General features: G+C 40.7%; 1 protein-coding gene across 1 annotated transcript in view; it reads left to right on the forward strand.

Annotated features, from left to right (window-relative positions):
- Positions 1 to 850: 850 nt before the first annotated feature.
- Positions 851 to 26,938, forward strand: part of LOC136665132 (putative methyltransferase NSUN7) — a 38,309-nt gene continuing 12,221 nt past the window's right edge. Inside the window, exons 1-9 of the mRNA XM_066642714.1 lie at positions 851 to 1,197; positions 2,920 to 3,322; positions 13,531 to 13,589; positions 20,093 to 20,232; positions 20,452 to 20,604; positions 23,267 to 23,450; positions 24,257 to 24,533; positions 24,654 to 24,797; positions 25,979 to 26,080. Coding sequence (XP_066498811.1) covers positions 2,956 to 3,322; positions 13,531 to 13,589; positions 20,093 to 20,232; positions 20,452 to 20,604; positions 23,267 to 23,450; positions 24,257 to 24,533; positions 24,654 to 24,797; positions 25,979 to 26,080 — 1,426 coding nt within the window. The 5' untranslated portion in view covers positions 851 to 1,197; positions 2,920 to 2,955. The remainder of the gene's footprint in view (positions 1,198 to 2,919; positions 3,323 to 13,530; positions 13,590 to 20,092; positions 20,233 to 20,451; positions 20,605 to 23,266; positions 23,451 to 24,256; positions 24,534 to 24,653; positions 24,798 to 25,978; positions 26,081 to 26,938) is intronic.

Below are 26,938 nucleotides of genomic sequence, written 5' to 3' on the forward strand. Positions count from 1 at the left end.
CCAAATCCCAATAAATATCTTTATGCTAGCTTGTGGATTGTAAAAGGTAAGCCACACAGAATGGATGAAGATCTTTATTTACTTGCCCAAGAGACACCACGACCACTATCTGCGTTTCCTGTAATCCTCATTTTAAAAAGACACTAATGTCTGCCTTCATAGACCGTCCAATCAGAAGATTTTAGGCTACTTCACCACGCCCCCTTCTCACTCAAGCGAGCCAATCAGAGTAGGGGAGGGCGGGACTAGTTTGTGAACGAAACGCAAACCACGTTTCGCCACGCCCGGACATTTTTTAAGTCTAAAAAAGAGGACATGTCCGGATAAAAGAGGACGTCTGGTCACCCTACAGTTATACCTTCACCACTCGCCTGCACCCTAAAAGCCCCAACTTCAAATCACACCAGCTGTGTTCCAAATGGTGCACTCGTGAACACCACTTTGATTGGTAAAGTAACAATAACAAATGGGACACCCTATAGCCTCACGGCTCTTGCGTGCTCTAGGGCGTCCTAGTTTCATTATATCCATTAAAGGAGTGCCCATGTATGTCCTCTCTGAACACTTACTCTGGCTTTTGGTAAGGTCTGCCAGGATGTGGGCTTAGGTCTATTTCCCAAAATGCAATGAGTTAGAGTTGTTTATTAATTGCACTTGTCAATGAAGAAGCATTTTGCTCTAAACCTGAACTGAGTCATTGAGAATTGCCAGACACCTGCTAACGTCACCACAGTGTAGACTTAGGACTTCATTTGGGACAGGGCTTGAAAAACAGCGCGGAACATCGGGGCACGCCCCCCTTATTTGCATAAAGTTACTATGGTAACCAGAGCTGCGCGTTCCAGCGGGTCGTTGTGTTTGTGGTCGCCAGCGGCTGCTCTAACTTGGCTGAAGAATGTTCTGGCAAGTTTTCAGGGTTTATTCGACCAGAGCAAATAAAAAAAAAGGTTTAATTCAACACAAGTCGAATAATACTTTGAAATTAAGGAACATTTGGCTGTATATTTGGCCGCCCTTTGGAGAAGGAAGTATGAGAGCCTGAGATTTAATATTAGTGAACCGCTAAGTTAACGTAAGACATGATAAGGTTAAATTCTCCAGAATAACAACAGTCGGGGTTAAACATTACCGTGTGGGCTATGGTCTCATGTCTGGAAGAAAACACGTTTGCTGAAGATTTTCTGCTGCCTCGCTTTCGTAAGTACAAGTTTCTGGATCTTTTTTCGTTTGTTTACAGCTTGTTTAAACTCTCTGTATTAAAATGTAAAAAAAAAAAAGCCAAATTACAGCTGCTGCGCTTATATTTATTATTTGTAAATAAAAGTTGATGAAAGCCAGCTAAATCATTTATTGTCAATGTACTATTCTGAATTAAGAGAACCTCCATTTTGTTAAATTTAAGAAAAAAAAAACTGGTGACATCCTTTCAAAATAAATTAATGCTTGGAAAAACTTCATTTGTGTGAAACAAATATTTAATGTGTGAACAACACAAAAAAGCATGGGACCAACTAAGCTAAGTGGTTTGGGAATGATTTAAGGCATGAGAACAACATAAAAATGTGCGAGCACAAGTTAATAATGTGTGAGAAGAACTATTTATTAGTGACCATAAAACCTTTCCCCAGACAGGCACCATTTTGAAAAAGGCACTCGGCGGGTATTTCTAAATTGTGAAAAATGGGATTTGGATTAATACAAATTTAAACATGGCTGCTTACCATCAACTCCATCCACAGCTGACTGACCACAGCTTAAAATATTTCACTGATGAATCTAATAATATATTTTACATTGGAATGAGCGTAAAAACATGTTATTTAAAGGTGGTTATATTAATATAGCTTCAGGATTTTGGAGATCACTTCCTATCACTCACACACACCATGACTTGGGCCTATTTGAAGTCCTACTGTATCTTTTTAAATCCACATTCATGGAATATTTAAGCCTACATAAACATAATCAGCAGTCAGAACTGGGTAATAACCCTGGATGTGTTCCCTTCTGTTTATTTTCAAATGGTTATAGTTTAATTTCCATTTCATTCCTTTCATATTTAGCTCCTAATCTTTCATTTGGTTTCAATTTATTCTCTTTTGTTTGTTTAACTCGGCTGCTGCTCACACCTTTCGTTTGAGTTTATTTTAGAAGGAAAGCTTCCAAAATGAAATAGCAGAGTTAGTTGTTTCTATGCTGATAGATGGCCTGAATATATGAAGACTGCCCATTGCAGTTTTATTGGCAGCTCAGTTCTTCATATTTTATAGCTTGCTGGTTCTTGGGTCAGGACAGCGCTGTGGAACTACAGGTTGTTTCTGCCACACAGCTCCACATCTCAGGTCTCTATCTGAGTTTGATGTGTTGTTTGAGCTGGTTGCTCCTGTTCACTCCCAAACCACAGATTGGTAGGTAGCTTGGGTATCAAAAGAATTTCACAGGTGTGAATATATAAAGGCCCTGCGATGAACTGGTGCCATGTCCTGCCTTATGCTTCCAAGTGATTCCAGGTATGCTCAGGACCTACTGTAAGAATGAAGTGGTTTTGGAAAATGAACAATAATTCAAGGCTACAGCTGTTGCAAACATCTGTGAAAACATGATTCTTCAGTTTATAGATAATGAAACCTTCCTTCTGATGATGTTGTGTGAGAGGGAGCGTTCAAAATTAATATTAAAAATGATTGCTAGGTAATATGAATACCCTATTACAGCTATATAACTGCAATAACTAATTATTGATATGTAAATTATTTAATAGTTGATTTTACTGTATAATAACCAAGTAGCCGGCTGTCTTTATTGTACTTTAGTTTAGCTTCTTTTCTCTGGATGAAAAGATTAAAATGTCCTTAGCAACATTTTTGTGCAGCTGGAATATCATGACAAATAACAAGTTAACTTCTATACTTCACACAGTGGCTGTATAAAAGTATAAATACCAGAGAACCCAAGATGGTGAAACAAGGAGCTTCTCATCGCTCCTCCTCACACTCTTCCAAACATCAGCCACACATCTCCAGCTTCAGCGAGCTCTCCTTGCTGGATCCACACAAAGCCCCGCCAGTCTCTGGAGTTATGAAGCCCCATCTCCCTTCTGTCCAGATACTGCCTGAACCATCCATCTCAGGGGACGGTTCAAGCCACATCCCTGACCACGTTTATCTCCATGCTGCCGCCATCTTCCAGAACAACCATCTTGAAAAAGCCGCCACCCACAGGGTCATCAGTTATGGGAAGAACAATGGGGTCAATGTGCCAGATGCCAAGAGTGAGGCGTCACAGCAAATGGCCTATGAGCTGGCCTTCAATACGCTCAAATGTAAGTGAGAAGAAATGTAAGGATGTGCTGAATGATCCATGCTGACCTGGTCCAAAACCTAGTCCCTCTGAGTAAATACAGTTACATAAATATGAACACATTCCTGAAATGTGCTGTGGATTATCTACATAGAAAAGCATTGCTTAATAGAATGATGCTTTGGAGAAGCTACATGTACGAGTAATGTAAGCATTCCCAGTAGCTGGTGTAGGCTAGAGAGGTGTAAATCCCACAGCGCTTGGCTGTGGAGCAGCAAAGCTGTTCTTTAGGGTAATAGTTCACCATCTAATGCATGTGGGATGAGCTGGAGAGGTGTTTTTGAACCTGATGTAACTAATGCTGTTGTGGCTGAATGCAATGAAATTCTCAATAGTTTAAAGGTTTCCCAGAGGGTGTATCTACAGCAAATGGGATCAAACTACAAAAAAAAATAGGAATAAGGTGTCCATAAATGTCCATGTCCCTGGGTTTCAGGTGACTGTGTATAGTAGCCACCATATTGGGTACCTACTGAGAAGGATATATCTAACATTTATGTGAGGAGTGAGTAACTGCAGTATATGTAGATCATTCAGCAATTAATTATAATGTTTGTGTTAACTTTTGTAATGTAAAAATTGAGTTTAGCTGCTACTGTGTATATGAAAAAGCTTGTTTCCATGAATGAAAATGCTTGAAAGGTAGTAGGGTGGGAGTGTCTAAATCCAAGCTGAGGTTTCAGAGCACATGTCATTCAAAAATCAGCTGACCAATGGAGATTCAAGGTCAATGCTTTCTAAGACCCACCCCACTTTGCTCTTGGGACCTGGAGGTTTTGGGTTCAAGTCCCGCTCTGGGTGAGTTTGGTGTGTTCTCCCTGTGTCTGTGTGGGTTTCCTCCGGGTGCTACAGTTTCCTCCCGCAGTCCAAAAATATATGTTGGTAGGTGGATTGGCGACTTAAAAGTGTCCATATGTGTGAGCGAATGTGTGCGTGTATATGTCCTGCCTTGTGCCCAGTGATTCCGTGTAGGGTCCGGACCCACCGTGACCCTGAACTGGATAAGAGGTTACAGACAATGAATGAATATATACACATATATTATGTTTTGAAAATGGTGTCCAAAAAAATAAAATAAGCAGAAGCAAATAACAGATTCCAGAAGCAAAAATTCACATGACTTCAACCCATGGATAGTTTATATTCTATTGTGTGAGAATGAGATGCCACAGAATAGTTTAATCTCTTTCTTTTAAAGGTCACAGAAAACCCAACCCCGGCCCTCAGGTATTATCAGTGGGAACGAATGTCAGTGTGGAATGAAACAAGCTGTGCGTGTGTGTGTGTGTGTGTGTGTGTGAGTGGGTGGGTGCGTGTTGTGTTTGAGCAGGATAGATTGCAGTGAGGCTCATTGGCAGGCAGAATTGAGTTTTGATAGGTTGATTGAGGGAAGGAAGGAAGGAGAAGTTGCCATGCCTTAGAGGGATCCCCCTACCCACAATGCAGCAAATCAATTGGGCCAATCATCTGCAGTCTGAGCGGCCTGGAGGGAGTCAGGGGTCTCTAACAGCAGAGGAGTGGTAACCACGGAGATAAGAGAGATTAGTAGAGGATGTGGTGGCGAGGCAGATAGATGGGGGCATTGATCTCTGCCTCTCAGCTCAGGAGAAAACACTCTCTCAGCCAGCAAGGCCCCCACGTCTCAGCATGGATTTACACTAAGCCTACGTTTCCCAGAATGCCTTTCTGCTGTCAATCTTGACAAACTCTACGGATTCATCCATATTTATTTCTGTAGTTGTAGCTTGACGTTATATCTTTAAAAGCAGACTGTTTTCATCTGGATCTTTTCAATAACCACTTTCTAGTGTTTATTGTCTAGACTGTCCTGTTTTGTAAATTTATATGTAATAACATTTTTCCATAACAACACTGACAACAGAAGTCCAAATAATTTAAAAGAATAATGGGTAATAGTTTTAACTTTAAAGTTTCCGTTTCAAAATCATTGTGATGCACCTCTGACGTTGGCCTCAGCACTGCAGAAACTGCACTATGTAACTATTGGATGATGGTAGGAACCCCCCTTGATTTCAGGACAGTGCTGTGAAAATTAATTATACTCTACAACTGTTTCTATAATTGTTCCTTCTACATTCCTTTAACATGTTTTTTAAATGGTTTTTAACATTTAAATCTGAACAGTGAGCACAGAAATTGCCTTTTAATTTTAACTTGATAATAACTCATAATGCAGGCTCAGAACTGCAGTGACATACTATATTTCCAACAATACAATGTCAAAAAGAGTAATTATATTATAACAAGAATTTTTACTTCAATTTTGTGTGTGTGTGGGTGGGGGGTGTCCATGCTTTTGTATCCACACCAATGAAAGTTTGTACACCACTCTGGATAAGTGCATCTGCCTAATAAAGTCAGTGAAAATTTTCATGGCTGTACAGTTGTGAGCCAGCATTGGCCATTGAAGAATATACCAAAATATATACTCAAATCAGATCAATCAAATTAATTTATATTGCGACTTTTACAACTCACAAAGCAGCTTCACATAATTAGTAACAGAACAGAACATTTAAATCAAACGCTGATGCAAGCAAGCCGAAGGCGACTGTGGCAAGGAAACACTCCCTCGAGGCTGGAGGAAGAAACCTTGGGAGGAACCAAGACTCACAAAGGGGATCCATCCTCCTCTGATCAAACTATAGATTGAAATTTAAATTATCACCAGTTAAGTGTCATTATGCTACAGTATAATAATAATAATAATAATAATAATAATAATGATAATAATAATAGTAGTGACATCAATCTGGGGGCATAATAATAGAACCTCAGATTGGAAGCATCAGACAGAGTCTATTTCTACTTCAGTGTAGTTGATCATGGTGATACTAAAGGTGGAATGTCTCCAATTTCGGGAAACTGCAAACTGCATGGGAGTAAACGCAGACAGAAAGTGCTACAAAACTAAACAACTGAGAAATGATTCAAATAGTAATTCAAACAGCTTAAAGTTTACAGGCAAGTTAATCTTCAGCCGTATTCAAATAAGTTGTTTTTTTCCCATAACCATTCAATTCCACCTCAAAGAAACTTGGGGAGGTAAACAAACCAGAGAGAACAGTGTTTCCTCACAATCATAGTTTAACTTTCAGTTAAAACAGTGTAAAAAGATTTTTATTCCAGGTCATTTTCGAGCATTTCTAGTAGTTCATCGTGAAATTTTCACACCGTGTGAAGGGCAACTGCTTTTTTTCAAGTCATAAACTAAAAATCGACTAAAATGACTCTGACAAATGTTTTTCTGAGAAGTTGCCATTGTGGAGTTCTCATTGTGGACACAGGCATTGGGATGCTCTGGCCTACGGTCACCATGCCCAGTGCCCAAGTGTCGTCTCATGGGATGTAAACACAGCCAGAGAAACTTTAGACCTTTGGGTCAATAATAAACATACAGCAGCATTTGAAAACAGCCTAGGAATTTTATATTGAACAGATTTGAGCAGTCATTTTATTACAGGTCCTAACTGATGATTATAGTCAATCCTGACATCCTAAAATCAATAGACTCAACCTAGAGATGCATTCAAACACAGATGGGTTTTTACACCACACTGTATGTATATATGCATGTTAGAGTGTGTGTGTGTGTGTGTGTGACTGAGGATAAGGATGACTGGACTGGTATTGATTTGGGGTGTGTTGCTTTTGAGATCTTGTCCCCCTCCTCCAGCGAACACATTTAAATGAGCAGACACACCTGGGATAGCAGCCTAATCACCTCTATATCTGCAACAAGGCAGAAGCATGCTCCAAAATCAATAGCTTGGGACACACACACACACACACACAGAGGTTTCTTGGCATATATTGCACCTCCATATTAACATGCATCACACACATCCACATAAAAGCCTGTGTGCCCTAATGCACATATGCACCCCCCCACCACCACAACACACACACACACACACACATGGACCACACACATAGCAGCAGGGGAATGACAATGATGTAAAATGGAAGTGAGGCAGATTGCTTTCAATGATGCCTGAGAGGCAAATCAAACGTGAAAAAAGGCAGCGGGCTTTAATATTGATCACATGATTATCACTTTCATCTGTCGTCCACTGCACAGAGGACAGAGTGGACTGTGGTCCTGTAGGCAGTAGGACTGAACAATATGTACAAAATACCCTTTTTGTAGGGTAATACTTTATACAGTTGCCTATTGTAATGCGACTTGCACTTTGGAAAACCATTCAGTTCTTCAGTCTCCATAAAAGCAATGGAATTGGATGCTGCACAAGAGCCCAAGACCACCGTGTTGAAAGAGTGAACCTTTTGGATGATTTAAAGCTTTTGTAGTGAATCATGATTTAACCATATTAACCTGTGTAGTTAATTATGACTAATTACATTTGTCTTTTTTAGCTTTGATTAATGTGGAAGACCAACTACCAAAGTGGAGCGTTAGTAGGCAGCCAGTGTGTGTGTGTGTGTGTGGAATTAAACTGGTGATGTGGAGAGATTCGGTCAGCAGCTCCTGAATGAGAATCCAGATAGAAATATCACCAGAGACTCTTTGACATTCTCTCTCTCTCTCTCTCTCTCTCTCTCTCTCTCTCTCTCTGTATCTTCCCCACTCATTTATTCGCTCACCCTCTCTTCATTTCTCTTTCTGTCACTTCATCACTCACTTTCTTGCTTTCATTACAAACTCTAGCCATGCTTGCCTTTTCTACTTTAGTCACCCTCACTTTCGCCGTCTATCTCTGTCAGTCTGTATTTCTGTCCGTCTTTCTCTGTCCACTGCCTCCCTGCAGCTCCCCTTTTCTCCATCATCTTCATCCTCCCTGTCCTTGATCTCTGATAAGATGGAGGCGTTTATAGTCTCAGGCTCTATCATGCTCTGTGGAGAACGTTTGGTTTTCTGGGCATGTATTGCTCCCTTGTCTAACATTACAAGGAAATTACATTACATGCAAATGAGCCCAGGTGTGAATGAAAAGGGCAGCGATTCGATTGGCCGGATGACCTTGCCTGGCTGGCCGATTACATCCCACGAGTGCGATAGCTTTCTTTTTGTGCTTATTGGCTGGGAGGTTCTGATTAGCTGGATTATTAGTGATGTACGTGTCATATGCTGGCCTGTTTTACATTTCTTTGAGCTAATCTTTGTGGATGATCTGGGGTCTTCTTACGGCTCTGCTCGGATCTCTGCTTGTAGAATAAAAGAAAGGGAAAGAAACCAGAAGCTTAAGGCCATCTTGCCCTTCAGCAGAACACTGCCCTTCAAAATATGATGTCCTTGCACTAGGGCAAGTAAAGCCTAAAATATTTATTCAAACGTCAGAGCTGTCAGGTGGATTTTGATGGGTTTTTTTTGTACTGTGTCTTACATAGGGGCTGGTGTTTTTATATAGACTACTGGGGCAAAGTCCTCCCCCCCTATTTTAAGGAAAAAAATCATTCATTCATTGTCCGAAACTGCTTGTCCAATTCAGGGCCGCGTTGGGTCCAGAGCGGGAACACACCCTGGCGGGGGGCGCTAATCTTTCACAGGGGAAAACAATCATCAATAGTTTAATTTCTGACAGTTGTTTCACTTGTTGTTAATTAATATCCAAAAATATAATTCTGGGTATTTGTGGGCACACAAGGTAAAAAAGTATTTACACCTACACAACACTATAGATTCACACTAGCAGTCTGTTATATCCATGAACTGTGCAGTGTGTACAAGGTTTAAAATGCCCCCAAGGGTTATAAATTTTACATTAATAGGCATGGAACTAAGCATTACAATTTGTTGTCTCGTATTTATTGTCAGATTCTGTGAAATTGACACTAATGAATACATAATTTTTGCCTATTTAGGATTATTTTCTCTTCATCAGTTACACAGATATCCTGATGTTTCATAGAGAATTGTCTTGCAGCATATAATGAGGATCACATTGTTATTGTAGACAACGTGTCATGATAATATTGTGTAGAGAGATGCCCTGTGGTTCCCACTCCTAGTAATTAGGTCAGTTTCTAAAATCTAATTTTACTGAAACTAATAAAGCTTTGAGAAGCAGCACTCGGACCTGTACCAAACTGACTCTCAAAGATTTAGCCTATGTATATCAGTCAGAGTTGTGCATTAAAGTGTGCCATTACCCATCAAACCACTTTTGATGTTACATTATCGCAGTCTGTATTAATGATACCATATGTCTCTGTTGAATGAAAAATGCTTCGTTTATATCGTCTGCTTCCACGTTCACCTTTGGACGTTTAAACTCATGGCTTCCATGAATGTGTCTTGAAGACTTGATGGATGTAGCAGAGAGAATTTTGCCAACATTTCCCCTTTTTCTGGTCATTGTGGTTGAGCTCGAACCTCTTTTGCAGGCCACATAAAGGGCTCCTCTTGGATGACTGCCTGTACAAGAAAGAGAACAAGAAAAAAGAGGAAGCTTTATGGCCATCTCGCCCTTGAGCAGAACAATGGTGTCTTTGCCTGAGCCACTTCAGTAAATATCAACCTGATGGTGATGTATAATACCTAACCCATCTAAACAACCTGATTAAAAGTCCTGGCCAGTATGGACCAATTCACTGCCTCTGTCCTCCACCCTGCGGAGATAAATGTGAGTGTGTAGTAGTGTATATGTGTGTGTTGTGAGTGATATAACGTGAGAGAGATTGGACCTGTGTGTCATTTAATTTGGTGTAAGAGAGAAAGGTATGTGTGTGCGTGTGTGTGTGTGTGTGTGTGTGTGTGTGTGTGTGTGATGTGCGCAACAAAGCACACATCTCAGAGATAAAAAAGAGTAATGGATCCCAGTCGATTGTATTCATCTGTCACCTCCTGTACAGTTTCGTTTTCTTTTTTTGTCTTTCATTGGTATTTTTCTCTCCTCTCATCCATCACTGGGTGCTCTGGCATTGTGCAACTCTAACTGGCTCTGATGACATCACACAGACCCCAGGACCAGGTTCAGACCTCTAGCTGCTTCCTGCAATGTTTTCAAAGCAAAAACTAAACATAGCACAAAAAGTAAGGAAACAAAAGGAAAAAAGGCTGGAAAGCCTGTTAAATTCCCTTTTAAATGGTGCCACATTTGTAAGGAACATGCATTTGTGGGATGAGCAGTGGAGCTCAGTATTACATATAATAATATTAAGGAGCTTATTACATTTAATAACTCAAAAGACATTAGTTTGGATCACACATATGGATATATATACATTTCGGATATTGCAAACCTTTCCTGTCACTGTATAGAAAAATGAGTCTGTGTGTATGTGGACATTAATTAAAACTCGGGTAAATTACCTTTTAATTACTTTCCAAGACAGAGTACTCCCCCAAATGCATTCATTCATTCATTATCTGTAACCGCTTATCCAATTCAGGGTCGCGGTGGGTCCAGAGCCTACCTGGAATCATTGGGCGCAAGGTGGGAATACACCCTGGAGGGGGCTCCAGTCCTTCACAGGGCAACACAGACACACACACACACCTAAGGTCACTTGAGTCGCCAATCCACCTACCAACATGTGTTTTTGGACTGTGGGAGGAAACCGGAGCACCTGGAGGAAACCCACGCGGACACAGGGAGAACACACCAACTCCTCACAGACAGTCACCCGGAGCGGGAATCGAACCCACAACCTCTAGGTCTGGAGCTGTGTGACTGCGACACTACCTGCTGCACCTCCTCCAAATACATAAGTTTCAAAATATAAGTGACTGAGTGTGTGTGTGTGATACACTGTGATGGACTGGAACCCTGTCCAGTATGTGTTCCCGCTTTGCCCCTAGAGAATCCATGTAGGGATGAAGCAGTGACAGAAAATTAATTAATAAAAAATAGAATATATTGTAATTTATTGCAACATATTCATTTTTGTATGATTTGTGCTGTTAGCACATCTGAAGCAGCGGGTTATTGGGCAGTAAGCTCTTCTTTCATGGCAGTGTGATAAAGTCTGTCTGGACAGTTAAAGCCTTTCTGGATTTATATTATTTTTAGCTTCGCTCTTTCTGCTCAGTTCTTATGGAGTTCAGCTCCACGTAGTCTCAGCCCCAGACGCTTTGTCCATAGGTTGACGGAGAGTCTGATACTTGAGTTTGTTAATCTGTCCTCACTGTCAGGATTCTGCTAGCTGCATTCTGATTGACTATCTGCCTCCTTCTACACGTCATGCCAAAATAGCTGACTTGTGATTGGTCCGTCTGCATATCGGTCACATTTGTTTTCCTCCAGAAGTAGGTTGTTCATTGCCACGTTATGTGATGAAAGGTACCAGACTCTGCCTAGACTCTGGCAATGCAAGGGGAAGACACAAGCACAAACATCCCCCAAGACATGCGAGCCCAGCCACTGCTATTGTTCAGACTGCTGTAACACAAAACAGCTCAACACGCTTGGAGGAGAACACTAACTGCCCTGTGCTGTTAAGTTCACAGTGTGAATACTTATTTCAAATCCTGTGCAAATTACATTACAAATAACACTAGCATTTCACTGATCAAACTTGTCTAGGGATTAAGTCTCAGATATGTGTTCTGTTCACAATACTCTGCTGGATTACTATCCATGTATTATTTTAATGTTATCCTAGTTGTGCTGAAAAATAATTAGCCCCACTTCAGCCCAATAATTAGCCCAGACCCAGAAGTTGTTAATACTTGACATGCAATGCGGCATCTGGCCTGAAGCAATCTCCCCACAAAGAGAATGATGAGGGAGGGAGCAGTGCCGGGTGGGTTTCGTAATGAGGGTCTAAATGCTTTTCTGTAAAACAGAGCGTAACGCTGTTTATTCAATAGCAGGGAAAGGGAAATTGTGTCTTCTTTAGTGTGATTGCACTGTGTTGGGTTCAGCCTTTCGTGCAGTAATGAGAGTGGGGTTAATGGCATGGGGGCGAAGAAGCATTTGGCCTCCACCCAAAGCAATGCATCAATGCAGGGTGCTGCTGCTGCTGCTGTGTGTGTGTTTGCACAAAGGGGCACACAATGGTATCATAGCTGTCTGGATTCAATGTAGAAAGCAAATTTATGGTAGTGTTTTTTCCAACATTGCTTTCACTATTAGTTGTTTGCCCTGTGTATACACACACACACACACACACACACACACAGTGATGCATTGATGTCACTGCAGATAAACGTTGTGTTTGTGGTTGTGGTGGCAACCTTTCTTTCATTTTGTCACCCTTCAGTGACAGACAGTGTGAAATCTCAACTGTCAATCATGATAAGGGTCTTATCTATAAACACACACACACAAACACACACACACAAACACACACACACACACACACACACACACACACTACCTGTTTTCTTTTTATAACTTGCTGTTTCTCACTTTTGTTTCACTGTTTCTTACTTATCCTCTCAATTGTTTAGCTCTTCCCCTCTTACACTCTTTGCTTTTTTTCCTCTCTTCTCTAGTTTCTGTTTTCTTTCAGTCTTTCACCTTCTTAAAAAACATCAGTGAAGTCTCTCCCTGTTTCTCTTTTTCACTCTTTTCACTTTTGAGATTTCGTTCCCATCTGTATTCTTCTGACAAAAGGAATGAACATCTCCAGTGTCTTTTTTTCCCACTGTAAATATGTGGTTTGAATTAGTGGTGCTCCACATGCCTGCTGCTGTTATTCTCCATTATGATTATGAGTGCATAACAATTAAAAAAAAAGCTAATTTCTAAGTTTTATCATTAGAAATCCAATATGTTTATAACAAAAAAAAAACCTTATATCATTATGGGCATTGTAGTTATTCATTGTTAGAAAGCTTGGTAATGGATGGTGGTTAAATCTTTTAATTCAACACTCGATTGAGCCCTGCTACGTTACCAATTTTGTTTTCTTTTGTTGCTAATTTCAAAGGTTTAATCAATCTATATTGTGTCTGTCCAGCAGCAGGGTTTATAAGGAGGCGTAATGAGAGATGGATAGGATATGCTATGAAACAGAAATGGAAACCCAGCAGTGACCATTGATTTGAACATTACTGAGGCTGCCAATTTTTGCATAGATTTGATTTGTACGTCCCAATTAATGTCACACATCACAGCAGCACACACATTTGTTTCCAAAAAAAGCAAAGAAAACCACATTTTTCATGATATGGAACTTTACGTCTCACACTTGCATCTACCACTTATGACATTGTGTCTAATCTAATCTTATCTCTCTCAGATCAAGAGCTGTTGGAGGACCTCCTGATTGACAGCTGCTTCTGTCTCTCCCAGCCAATGGTGAGTGGGCCAAGCAAAATGTGAAATGTGTTTTATATAAAGTTCAGTGTTTTAGTAGAAAATATTCAAGGAGCAATCAGTATACCAGTAAAATCTGTCTGTAATAAAGAGTAGAAATTATTAATAAATAATCACCTTTTTCAGTGTGTTAAAACTGCACATTATCATCCTAATTAATTTAGGGATCTGGAGTCTACCAACCAGGAAACTCATTCATTCATTCATTATCTGTAACCGCTTATCCAATTCAGGGTCGCGGTGGGTCCAGGGCCTACCTGGAATCATTGGGCGCAAGGCGGGAATACACCCTGGAGGGGGCACCAGTCCTTCACAGGGCAACACAGACACACACACATTCACACCTACGGACACTTTTGAGTCGCCAATCCACCTACCAACATGTGTTTTTGGACTGTGGGAGGAAACTGGAGCACCCGGAGGAAACCCACGCGGACACAGGGAGAACACACCAACTCCTCACAGACAGTCACCCGGAGGAAACTCACGCTGACACAGGGAGAACACATCACACTCCTCACAGACAGTCACCCGGAGGAAACCCACGCAGACACAGGGAGAACACACCAACTCCTCACAGACATTCACCCGGAGGAAACCCACGCGGACACGGGGAGAACACACCAACTCCTCACAGACAGTCACCCGGAGCGGGAATCAAACCCACAACCTCCAGGTCCGTGGAGCTGTGTGACTGCGACACTACCTTCTGCGCCACCATGATATTTCTGTATTCTGTCAGAAAAAATGGGATAAAACCAGCCGTTCTGATTCAGTGCTGTGTTCTACATAGAGTTCAGACACTTTAGAATTGCACCACCCTGCCATCTGAGTCTGTCCAATCACAGTGCTGGACCCTCATTTATGTACAAGAGCAAAGACAATGTTAAATGGAGAAAAACATATACAATGACCGAGGAGAAATAAGAGCACTGAAAACCAGAACGGAGAAGAAATTGAACCAAGCCAAAATGGCTAAAAACCAGAGCTTCTGCTCCTCGCTCCTCACTGCTATAAACTTGGGTCCTACACAGCAAATTCCCCAGTGTTAAATCAACACTATTGGTGTTAACTTAACTCTGAGAGTGTTTAGTTAACACTAATGGTGTTGAGTTAACATTGGTGAATTTACTGTGTAGTGAACAGTGAGCGGCTCATTGTCACTTAAAGGAACATGCACTGAAAATGGCCGTTCTGAATGGGGCTGTTTAGATGGGATGTGTGTGGGAGGGGGTGCTGCTGTGGTGTTTTGACCAAAACATATAAGAGATGCTTCATTAAGACCCAGAAGTGTAGGAAATGTGGAATTATATTTCATCGTTAAGATTTCATGAGTTTATTAGTATCAGGAATTATTGATGTATCAGTTTAAAAGAGATGTCAATATAAGTTCTGCCTGTGGTATTCCAGGACTGCTAATCGATACCAAAGGCAACTAATTAAAAGACCGAATTGACTGATATATTTACATAAAAATAACCTAAACGTTTTCAGTACTGGTTCAGATTGAAGTAGTTGTTCAGTGCTGAGGTGTGGACTCACAAGCAGAGTTAATCATATAGTGTAAATCCAGATAAGTTAAAATTATCTTTGCAAGTGTAGAGCAGTTTAGAAGCAGAGCAGGTTTACCTCCACCGGCTCAGCTCACACACACACACACACACTCTGCTCTGAGTGCAGAATGAAGCCTGAACTGTATTTTATTGTTGAGTTATTTCTGCTGCCATGGCTTTGACTTCATAACCTATTAATCTTTCATTTGACTCACAGTTAATCACAGACTACATTTTATCTGCTTGCCAAAAATCCATCTGCCGTTATTAATCATTAAAATGTGTGTACTTGCATGAAGTTTGTGTGTGTGAGTGTGTGTTTTAAAGAGCTAATGAATGATTGGTGGCCTCCAGCAGCAGTTGTGTCAGTAAGGGGTAGGAACACTCCTAATGGAGTAATAATATTGCGGGACACAATTTTTTGCCCAGTTTTTGAACGTCCACAGCTTGGAGCATTTTAAACAGCACTAGGTAGTATTTTTTACCGTAAAGTCACAGCTTCAAAATCATTGTGATGCTCCACTGAACGGTTTCATGCACTGTGTAACATTTGGTAGAAGGTAGGTGTTTGGCTTGAGTGCTAGATAAAACACAGCTTACAACCCAGAGGGGGGCCAAGTACTATGTCTTGTGCAAGTGTGAGAGACAAGTCTATCCGCTCAGTGGTGGTGTGTTTAAAATAAGGAAAGGCATGGAATATATAAAAGCGAACAAGAAGTACGTGATGCTATATTAGAAATATCCACACGCCTGCTGAAAAACGTAAATGATGGTAAAGGAATAGTTCCACAGAAAAATCAGCCCTAGTTGTTACATTGGTCTTACTCTTTGCCACAGCGCCGGCAGACTCCATCTCCTAGGAGTCCTCGTTTGATCACAAGGACTGACGTAACACTGAACCCTCCAAATATGTACATCTATATATAAAGCAGCAAAATTTATTAGGTGTTATTAGGTATTAGAATTACAGGTTACTCCTGCTTTTGACACCTACTGTGTTTATTCAGATTGTCTTTACCTGGCCCTTTTGGTTTATTTATTCCAGTGTGTTTCCTGGGCATTTTTTTTTTTTTTTTGCTTTGTTTTCTGACCTTATCTCTAGTTTTTGGTAGGCACAGTGGCATTTACCTCTCAGCACTGGGATCTTGGGTTCAAATCTTATTTTGGTTCAGTTTCCATGTTCTCCCTGTGTCAGTGTGGGTGTCCTCCATTGTCTTCGGTTTCCTCACACAGTCCAGAAACATGTAGGTTAGGTGAATTGGCTTCTCTAATAACTGTCTTGGTGTAAGTGAATGAATGTGTACGTGAATGAATGTCTGCATGTGTGTGTGTGTGTGTGTGTGTGTGTGTGTCTGTGTGTGTGTGTGTGTGTGTGTGCCCAGATATGGATGGTCACACTATCCTGGGTGAACCCCTAGTGCCCGATGCAGTCCTCCAGGTAAACAGTTGTTCCTGATTGAGAGGACACTGCGTTTGGCTGCTGCTTCCCCTCAGTGTGTGTGTGCATGTGTGTGTGTGTATTTGATGCTGAATGGAATGGCAATCTGTGCAGTGCTGACTGTAAGGTGTCCTTGAGTGTCTAAAAAGGCACTATTTTTATTCAGATTTTATTTTATGTGTGTAGAAGTCTGTCTCGTCTCATCTCCGCTGACACTAGAAAACCTTTTGTGGTGTGTTATTGAGATAAGAGATTATTACTGACTTGTGAATTAGTAATCGATCACATTTCCGAACCTATTTAGTGTACCTGGTTTTCCTTCTTTGTATGCCTTTGATAGATGGATTACTTCAGGATTAGCCCCTTCATTCATTCATTAAATGTCTGTAGCTGCTTATCCAGTTCAGGGTCGCAGTGGGTCCAGAGCCTAACCAGAATCACTGGGTGGAAGGAGGGGGAGCACCGGTCCTTCATAGGGTGCCACACTCACACCCAAGGACACTTTTTTTAGTCGCCAATCCACCTGCCAATGTGTGTTTTTGGACTGTGGGAAGAAACCGCATCCGGAGGAAACTCACACTGGCACCAGGAGAGCACACCTACTCCTCACAGACAGTCACCCGGAGCTGTGTGACTGCGACACTACCTGCTAATATATGCAGGGAACCACACTTTTAACAGTTTAATCATCTCAGGAAGGATTCTGCAAGTTGCTTGAGTTCGTTACCCAAAGGAAATTGAGTTTATAACCTGTATATGAAATTTGAACTTGACCCAAGGCCATATTTGAGCAGTGACATCCAAAAAATATGGTGCTCAGGCAATTCAATTGCAGTCCTATTGGGAATATTCATCCCCCATATTGCACATTATGTAGTACTGCACCTTTATCAATGATAAATGAAATAATGATTTTCTTATGAGGAGTTAATTTCCCTTGTCAGTATATATTATCAGCAATCTGCTATGGTAAATATATTATCATAAGCCTCGCTAACACCCATTTGAAACTGAATTTGGCTTGTTTATTGCAGTACTTTTGGCATATAATGATTGTTTCTTATTAGTATTAGACATCTGTACAATCCTATTCAGGCCAGCTCTTGTCTGTAACAGTGAACACAAGATACATCAGTCTTGAGAGGAAGAGCCCAAAGTCCCCTGTCTCGTTTGTGTGGATGTGCATATGTATGAATATGTGTTAGACTGTGTGTGCACCATAATGAGTCTCCGCAGGGCTCAGCTTGTTAGCTTAGCGCTTAGCCGTGTCCCATCAGGGAATGCTGTTGCCGGGCGACACACGACATGGAGTCTCAGAGGCCCTGGCAGCGACCTTGTTAGAGGACAAACGAGAAAAGAGATGGAGGGCTGGAGCTGAGGAAACCCCCTCCAGCACGTTCAACTCTGTCTAATTCTCAAAGAGCGCACCAGTCAGAGGGAAGAAAGTGAATAAGATGGCCTGTGTCCTCCCACTGTGTTCAGTTCCAGCTGAGAGCATTTAATGTTGTGAAAGTACAGAGAGTCACACATTGTTAGCTAGCTCTGAGAAACAGAGAGAGAGAAATGGAGAAAAGGGGATGTTTAGAGTTGTTGACATTGTGGACATTGTATGAGAGCTTGGTGTTGCAGTGTAAAAAAATGATAAAGGAAGGAGTGATTGTCTGTGAATTTCTGTTTACAAAATAAGTGTTCATGACGGATTCTCATTTTGTTTGTGTGTGTCTCCGTTTATGAAGCAGGAGATCGAAAATGGGCTGGAAATCTTGATCCGAAGCGGAGTATAGTTGGTAACCTTTGTGTAGAAGTTAGGAATATAGCTTTTTTTTGTTGATTTCTTCTAAAACTTTCCTCTGTCCAAACCCGCCTGTAGTCTGACCAAATTTATCTGTATGTCTAATCTGGCTTAATTAATCTGGCACACATTAATTATGGAGTCAAAATAGGGTCACAAAGATTCTGAGTTTGTAAAACAATACTCACAAATGTAACAGACTTTGTAACTGCGTTTGAGCAACTACACACATGTAAAACTAAAATCCACAAATGTATTGGAATCCACAAATTTAAAACAACAACAACAACAATAACTTAAAATCACAAATGTGTAAAAAAAGATGTGCATTTGTAAATCAAATGTTGTGAATGTGTGAATCAGTACCTTCTCAAACGGCTTAAAATGTGCAAGAGCAAACCTTTTTAAGGTTCCAAATGTGACAGTGGGAGTTTTTGATTGAGGTGGAAAAAATCCACACATTCACTTTCTCTGCTGCATGTGCGAATCTCTTTTTGCAGTTGCGGATTTAAGACCCTGTTTTGACGGCCAATTGATGGACCAATAGGAAAGCTTTAGCTGGACCAATCAAATCGCGAGGTTTGTTTAACCAATCAGAACACTGATTTGTTGCTGTCAACCATAGCGCTTTTCCACCAAAAGAACTCCGGTTCTTGAACCGGTTCTGTCCCTGATTCTTGGAACCTTGGTTCTTTCCAGTGAACCACAGCGCCTTATATTTATTTTACGTTTATTTATACGTATTTTTATTGTCTGAGGTGTGAGCCACGTGCTGCAATTTTCTCAGTTAAAGCTTGTGTCCAAGCTTCTTTTTTGATGTTTTTTTTCCCAAGCTTCATCTTTGATGTTAATCCCTCTCTGAAACAATTAAGAGACCCTAATTCAATCATAAAAAAATACTCTAAATGTTTGTCCAACATCAACCTAAACATTAACAACAGAAAAAAAAATATATAAATCCTCTAGGTAAGTTACAGAGTGACAAGAACATCATCTATATCAACATTTTTTTATCAATAAATTATCAAAATAAATATTAAAATAATCAGCCAAAGGGCAGCACAGTGGTGCAGCAGGTAGTGTCGCAGTCACACAGCTCCAGGGGCCTGGAGTTTGTGGGTTCAATTCCCGCTCCGGGTGACTGTCTGTGAGGAGTTGGTGTGTTCTCCCTGTGTCTGTGTGGGTTTCCTCCGGGTGCTCCGGTTTCCTCCCATGGTCCAAAAACACAAGTGTGAGTGAATGTGTGTGAGTGTGTGTGTGTTGCCCTGTGAAGGACTGGCGCCTCCTCCAGGGTGTATTCCCATCTTGCGCCCAATGATTCCAGGTAGGCTCTGGACCCACCGCGACCCTGAACTGGATAAGCGCTGTCAGATAATGAATGAATGAATATCAAAATAATCAGCCTAATAATCGACTGTACAAAATTAAGCTTCATTTCAGCTTTGACCATGTCTTTTTTCAAGCAGTGTTTCCTCAGTCAATGAGCTGTGGTGCAGCGTTATCATTCCTCCTCCTTGTTTCCGTTTCACAATAACAGCACTGACAGTTAACCAGGGCAGCTCTAGCAGGGTAAACATTTTTGAAGAGATGTCACTGAGTTCTTCAATGTGACCCATTTTCCTGTCACTGTTTGTCTAAGGAAATGTATTACTCGAAACTTGTTTTTGAGTGCTTTGTTTGTGTCTTCCTCTCTTTCTACCAGCCAGAGGATTTGATGAGTTTAGTGGCTGTCATGCTTTACGACTTCCAGGACAGAAAGTTCCTCCCCCGGGAAGGTCTGGCCAATCAGACAGAGAAGGAGGCGGAGCCAGCAGTCAGACAAGTGGAAAAATGTCTGCTTAAGTGAGATAAACAGTTATTACTAATGCGTAAAAATGACAGGATGGTATGGAAACTCATTTCCACAAAACAGGAGGAAAAATAATATGTTTTCTTTCCTCCTTCATTGTTTATGGCATCATCTTAAATTTACTGTTTATTATTTCAAAGTAACGACTTATTTTCTTCTTGGCTAGTTTTGTGTTTGCGTGACATGTTGCTTTGGCTGTCACTGTTTGTCAGGTTTAAGACAAAGCTAGCAGCCTCATTAGCTCGCTGCAGGATTAAACATGACCTGCTGACCATCGACTGCATCCTGCCAGACAGTGTTCGGGAGAAACAGGAGAGAGCCTCCAACCTGCCTCTGTATGCCTGGGTTAATACTCTCAAAACCAGGTACACACACATGAACACACACACATTACAGGGCCTACAACCGGCTCCTATACGCCTGGTTTAACACACGTATACACACACACACACACAAGAGTGTTTGGATCAACACACAATATAAAACAAAACTTTCTCCCTAAGACCAGAGAACGTCCTTCTTCATTCATGAGCTCTGTATTTATTTGAAACTATGCTGAGCTATGCTTCACTTAAGTAATAAAACTCAGTCAAGTAAAACTCAATGTTATAATGATTTCTGCTTGAGTCGCATTTTGAGGTTGCAGACTGGCTTCACAATTCAAAGCCCGCACTACTATAAAATGAGAAAGAAAAGAAATAACATTGAAACGTATCATTAATATCTTTACGTTCTATATACTATAACAGGTATTGGTTATTTTCCATTGATCAGTGAATATGCTCACTTGGTAAGGTATAACAGCACATGCAAATAAATCAGTCAGACAGTGTAAGAACAATAACCTGCTATCACTGATTAAAAAAAAAAACACCTCTTGACTAGATAGACTAGATAGTTAATAGTGAAATGACAGTAACACACAGCTTTCAGTTTCCACTCTTTTTGAAGCTTGATGCATTAACAATATATAGGGTGACCAGACGTCCTCTTTTACCCGGACATGTCCTCTTTTTTAGACTTAAAAAAATGTCCTGGCGGAATTTCACAAACGTCCGGAATTTAGTTTTTCTAGAGCTTACATAGAACTTCGAGAAGCGCTTCGTTCACAAACTATGTTTGCCCTCCCCTACTCCGATTGGTTCGCTTGAGTGAGAAGGGGAAGTGGTAAAGTAGCCTAAAATCTTCTGATTGGATGGTCTGACTGTAGAGCTACCGTTATTGGTCGATAAACTTGTTTGTAAACATTTAATTGGTCAGTCTGCACGTCAGTAGTCCTTGTTTACGTCAGGCAAAGCTCATGTACCTACCCTCATCTCGAGCAGCTATGTCGAAACGTAAATGTAAGTTCTCGGATGAATTAATAAAGAAATTCCCATGTTTTGTGTAGCAAATAAAGGTGTAAAGGACCTAAAAGCACAGTTAGGTTCAGCTAAGCATACAACAGCAGCGAGGGGCAAGAGCTCATCACTCCTCCCCCACCCCAGACGTGTCCTCTTTTTCATCATCTCAGATCTGGTCACTCTAACAATATATTGTCATTGACTATTCTTCAGCAGTATCTTAAAACTGAAACTATCTCTTCTATAACTATCAATTCGGAGGGCATGATAAGAAGATGGTGCACATATACGTGTCAGAACAGTATCTGTCTCTATCGGCAAAAGATGTTATGAAGAGAGGAGATGGCGATTCATTCTGTATTTGATCATCTTGGTTCTATTACGTTCAGCTTACACTGAACCATGACAGAGTTTGCTTGGAAGTGGATAAAATCTGATCTTCTCAGGGGGTTATTTGGTACACACCAAGGGATTGAATTCCAGGTTTCTCGCTTGTTCTAGCAAAGGGCACAAACAGAGCAGCAGCACTAGGATTTGTTTTAATTCAACAAAACCTGCCAAGTGTGAACATGCTCTAAAGTGAAGGGGGACTAGACCCTCTCTGCCCTCTCTATAGCTGTACATCTCACACTCACACACAGCACATACAGATTTTACAACAAAAGACACCTATTGAAGAAATAAATGTAGTCCTACATCAGTTGCCATGAAGGCTATTGGCTGTCACTGCAGAAAACTACGATATATCCCACTGTTAATGTTGGAAAAGCAGGTAAATACAAACAATTGACCGCACATTGTGGCGTATTAAAGGGATACTCCCCTATAGTAAAACATAACCCAGTAATTTACTTTGTGCAGGGATCATTTTTAATACCAGTAGCACCTTTTTAAAAATGTGACGTACAGCCTTGAATAAGAAAATGTACTTTATCATAGACTGAGATTTAAGAGTTAACTGGAGGACATGGGGTGTTTATGAGTATACGTGTGTGTGTGTGTGTGTGTGTGTGTGTGTGTGTGTGTGTGTGTGTGAGTGTGTGTGTGGAATAGTTTATTGTTTTACTTTGCTGCTGGCATCCCATTAAGGCTGTTCTCCTATGTTTAACCTCTATTCCAGAATGACCAGTCTTATTTCAAACACCCCTGTGTGTGTGTATGTGTGTGTGTGTGTGTGGTTGTAGCTCATATGAACATGCAGACAGGCTGACTGTGGTGCCATAAATCGCACTGAGCTGCACACAGATGCAATCAGTGCTTCTGGAGGTCACACACACACACACACACACACACACACACACACACACACACACACTTTTTCTCTGCTTTTTTAATTTATGTGTATTTGAACTCTTTTCCTTATAAGTAATTTAATGGTTTAATGATTTAAGTCCATTACTCATTCCACACTAGATCAGTTGTTGCAAAGATCTAATTTACATCAATCACAAACCTAACTCAGTCTGACAAAAGGTCTCTCTCTCTCTCTCTTTCTCTCTCTCTCTCTCTCTCTCTCTCTCTCTCTTTCTCTATCTCTCTCTCTCTATCTCTATCTCTCTTTCTCTATCTCCCTCTCTTTTTCTTTCTCTCTCTCTCTCTCTCTCTCTCTCTCTCTCTCTCTCTCTCTCTCTTCTCTCTCTCTCTCTCTCTCTCTCTCTCTCTCTCTCTCTTTCTGCCTCTGCAGTATGGAGGAGGTATTTGAAATGTTGAAATCAGTGGGGTTCTCTGAGGTGAACTCCATGGGTCAGTTGGAAGGAAAGACGTTTTGTTTGGACACACACTGTCTGGACCTACTGGTGTTTCCAGCAAGTTTGAGAGGAGAGCTGTACAAACTCAACCTTCTGTCTGACCACAGACTGGTCATACAGGTACTAACACTTAAATATATAGTACTGAGTTAAATTATACAGTGTATAAACAGGTTTATGAATAAAGCAAACAACTGAAAAGCACATCATCTAGAAAGCACCATGTTTATCTCCAAAATGTTTATGTATCTTTAGTGATATTGAAGAATATTGTGTGTGTATTGTTTTGTGTGAATATTGTGTGTGTATCGTCCCACGTTTCTGGAAATTAAATTTTTAAATGTGATATTTTTTCCATTTCACAAACCTCTCAACAAAATCAAACAAAATCTAGGAAATCAAAGCTGTATGTTGCCTATCCTGCACACGTTCACACCCAGTATAAACACAGAACAGTTCAGTCTCAGTGCACTCCCTGATATTTAATCAGATTACTGAGCTCAATTCAATTAGGCATTCAGAATTACTTCTTTCTCTCTCTTGTGATCTGTCCTTGTGGTCTTGTTTCTGTCTATGAACCCTGCAAAGGCTATGCAGAGAATTTAATAAGCCTTTGGAGATATTTGCTGAAGCTGTGTTTGTGGTTTAATTAGGGAGAAAATGAATATGCGAGACTTGGTTCTGTTTCTTTATGATTTGGGATTCCCCCAACTATGTCAGACCACTGTTGTTAAAGATATTTTAGGTTTGAGACATTGTGAATGTCAGTGATGTAGAATTATAATTACACTTTATACACCTCAGCTCTGACCAGCATCACTTACTTATTAATCTGATTAATATGCCTTCCTTTGATGTCCTGTTGATTTAGGGCAGTTGGCTTGATATTCAGCTTATTCTTTTTTTGTGTGTGTGTTTGTTTACAGGATAAATCAGCTTGTATTGGACCATGGGCATTGCTGTCCCTACTGGATAAAGAAGGAGACGTTCTAATGGCTGGATCATTTTCCTCCTCAACAATTGCACACACAGCTGCCATTGTTGCCTCAAAATCAACACAAACTCAAGTGCTCGCACCCACTTTCCCAAAACCCAGCAAGAACCCACGCAGCAGTGTGAGATTTGTGTTTGTGTGTGTGGAGGACCGCTCAAATGCAGAAAAAGAGGAACTGCAGGAGGCCCTCTCCAGCATGGGCTGTAGCAGTGAGTGTACCTTAGAGCAAGTTGGATATGAAATATTGGAGTTACGCTGGAGTTCAAACACATGGCTTCAGAGGTCCTTTACAGTACTGATATGTGTGTATGCGTGTATGTGTATTTCAGATGTGAAGTTGCTTTCTGAGGCTTTTCACACTTTGGATAAGTCTGATTCACAGCTAAACAAGGTCCTGCTTATCATGCTGACTCCACAGTGTTCCCTCTCTGCTGTCTCTAACCCTGTAGACTACCTGCTGAAGGAGAATGGAGGTGCACACAAACTTTCACACACATACATCATGCATTTCAAATGGTTGGTGTAATATAGTTGGTAACATCACTGCCTTCAGTGCAGCATAATTGGGTTCAGTTAATTTGTTATGATTGACTTCTAATTCTACATGTGCTTACCTGACAAATACATGTAAATACCTACTCTATCTCACCAGTGGGGCCAGTGTGGATCTATGTATAAGATTACAATAGGGCTAACTTGGAGGCAGGGTGGGTCTGGGATCCCAGATATCACTGTTGACTGCCTTTTGGAGGTGCTGTGGACTAAATACAGTGAAACACTGATGAGAGTAGGTGCCTACCTAAAGACACCTGTGAAGATCTAGCGATGTAATGGGTTTTTGAGTACAGATGAAGGGAATGGTCTGGGCCCAGTGAGTAACCATTAGTTGTTGGGTCATAAAGAGCCATAGCAACCCTAGTAATTAGGTGTAGGTTACTATCACATTTAAATGTTCAATGATCGACTTTAACAGAAATGTTGTGGTGGGCTAGAAGGGCAATATTGAGCCGAACCCTAATCTCTAAGCCCTAATGGACTGGCATAGTAAATTATAATCAATACTTTTACTTTCTGTCAGATTGGCTCTCGGATCCATAGCCTGTTTTAAATTTGCCATGGTTGTGACATTAAAACCATGTCACAGAAAAAAATCATTAGGCCTTCAGGACCTCAGGGATCCCTACAGAAATACCTAGCAACACATACAATCTGTTTAGTTCTAAGGGATAAAGGGATGTTGGAAATGGCCACATAAAAATGAAGCATAAAACAGCCACATTTTAAAAGTGGTTCAAGAGCCATTAATATACAATTACTACATAGCTAAGTGCTGATTAAACACAACTGTCTTGCTTTTTGTTACTTTTTAAAACAGTGCTTTAACTCCTTTACATTAAACTCTAATATATAACTAGGCAGTTTTGTTTATACTATACATCAGCTTTTATTTCTGAGAGAAGCTAACTATACCTCAGCAAGGTGAAACAAGGTTGTAGTTTCTAATAAAGTGTCCGAGGAGGTTTTTAATCTTATAGACTTTTCAGACTTTTATCCTAAGGCTGAAATTTGATCTACTTTTTGAACTGAAATCAAAGTGAATATGTGAATTGAATGAGAATTGGACATGAATGATAAAATTGAGGGTTTCTTTCAGACACTGAACTGCTGCAGGATCTGTCCAGAGGCTCTGTCTCCCCGTCCAGACTGGACACACTCATATCCCAGCAGAAGAGAGACCTCCAGCATGCCCTTCAATGTGAGTATGTGTGTTTGTTTGTGTGTGTTTGACTAGGATTAATGACAGGGCCAGATGTTTTAATGATACCTGCTTATTTAGAATTTTGTATGAAATGCAGGATATTAATGGGGAATCGGTTCCCTGTTTGCTTTAGTACCAGCTTCAGATGTTAATTCAGAGGTTCCCAAAGTTTTTCAGCAGTGCCCCACTTTTGTAGAATATTTTCAAGCCCCACCACTCCGAAACACATGACGAGTTTTGCCTTAATGACGTCAGGTACTGCTGTTGGATGATTAGTCCTGGATCGCAAACACAAACGGTGGTACTGGATAGAACTCCACCACTCTAGAGAATACAGTTCCATTAGTTCAGAACCCAATGCTGGGAAGCTTTGCATTGGCTCCTCTCATTGGCTCTTAGCATTAAACATTCTGAACTTGGCTACTCCAAAATGACTCGTGCTACTGGCAATGCTTGGCACTTGTGTAAACAGTGTTGATAAAGTCCATTTATTACATTATGTTTTTACATTTGTACTTCATATTCAGTTTAATCTGAATAAATAAAGAGTGGAATTCAGACAGAGAGACAGTGGAATTGATCACTACATGCCCCAGTTGGGAATTTTGCTTTGACCTAATTAACAATGGCTGTTAAAGGGAGTATAGCTGTGTAGCTGTTATTTAAACCACAGTAATGATTTTCTCTCTCTCTTGCTCTCGCTCACACACAAACACACACACACACACACACACACACACACACACACACACACACACACAAGCACACACACACACTGCTTTATTCCAAGATTTTCCTCTTGTTTTTCTGCATATTTAGAATGATCTATTGATCTTATGAAATCCAGTGTCACTA

This window comes from Hoplias malabaricus, chromosome 13 (assembly GCF_029633855.1).
Source record: "Hoplias malabaricus isolate fHopMal1 chromosome 13, fHopMal1.hap1, whole genome shotgun sequence".
Lineage (NCBI taxonomy): Eukaryota > Metazoa > Chordata > Actinopteri > Characiformes > Erythrinidae > Hoplias > Hoplias malabaricus.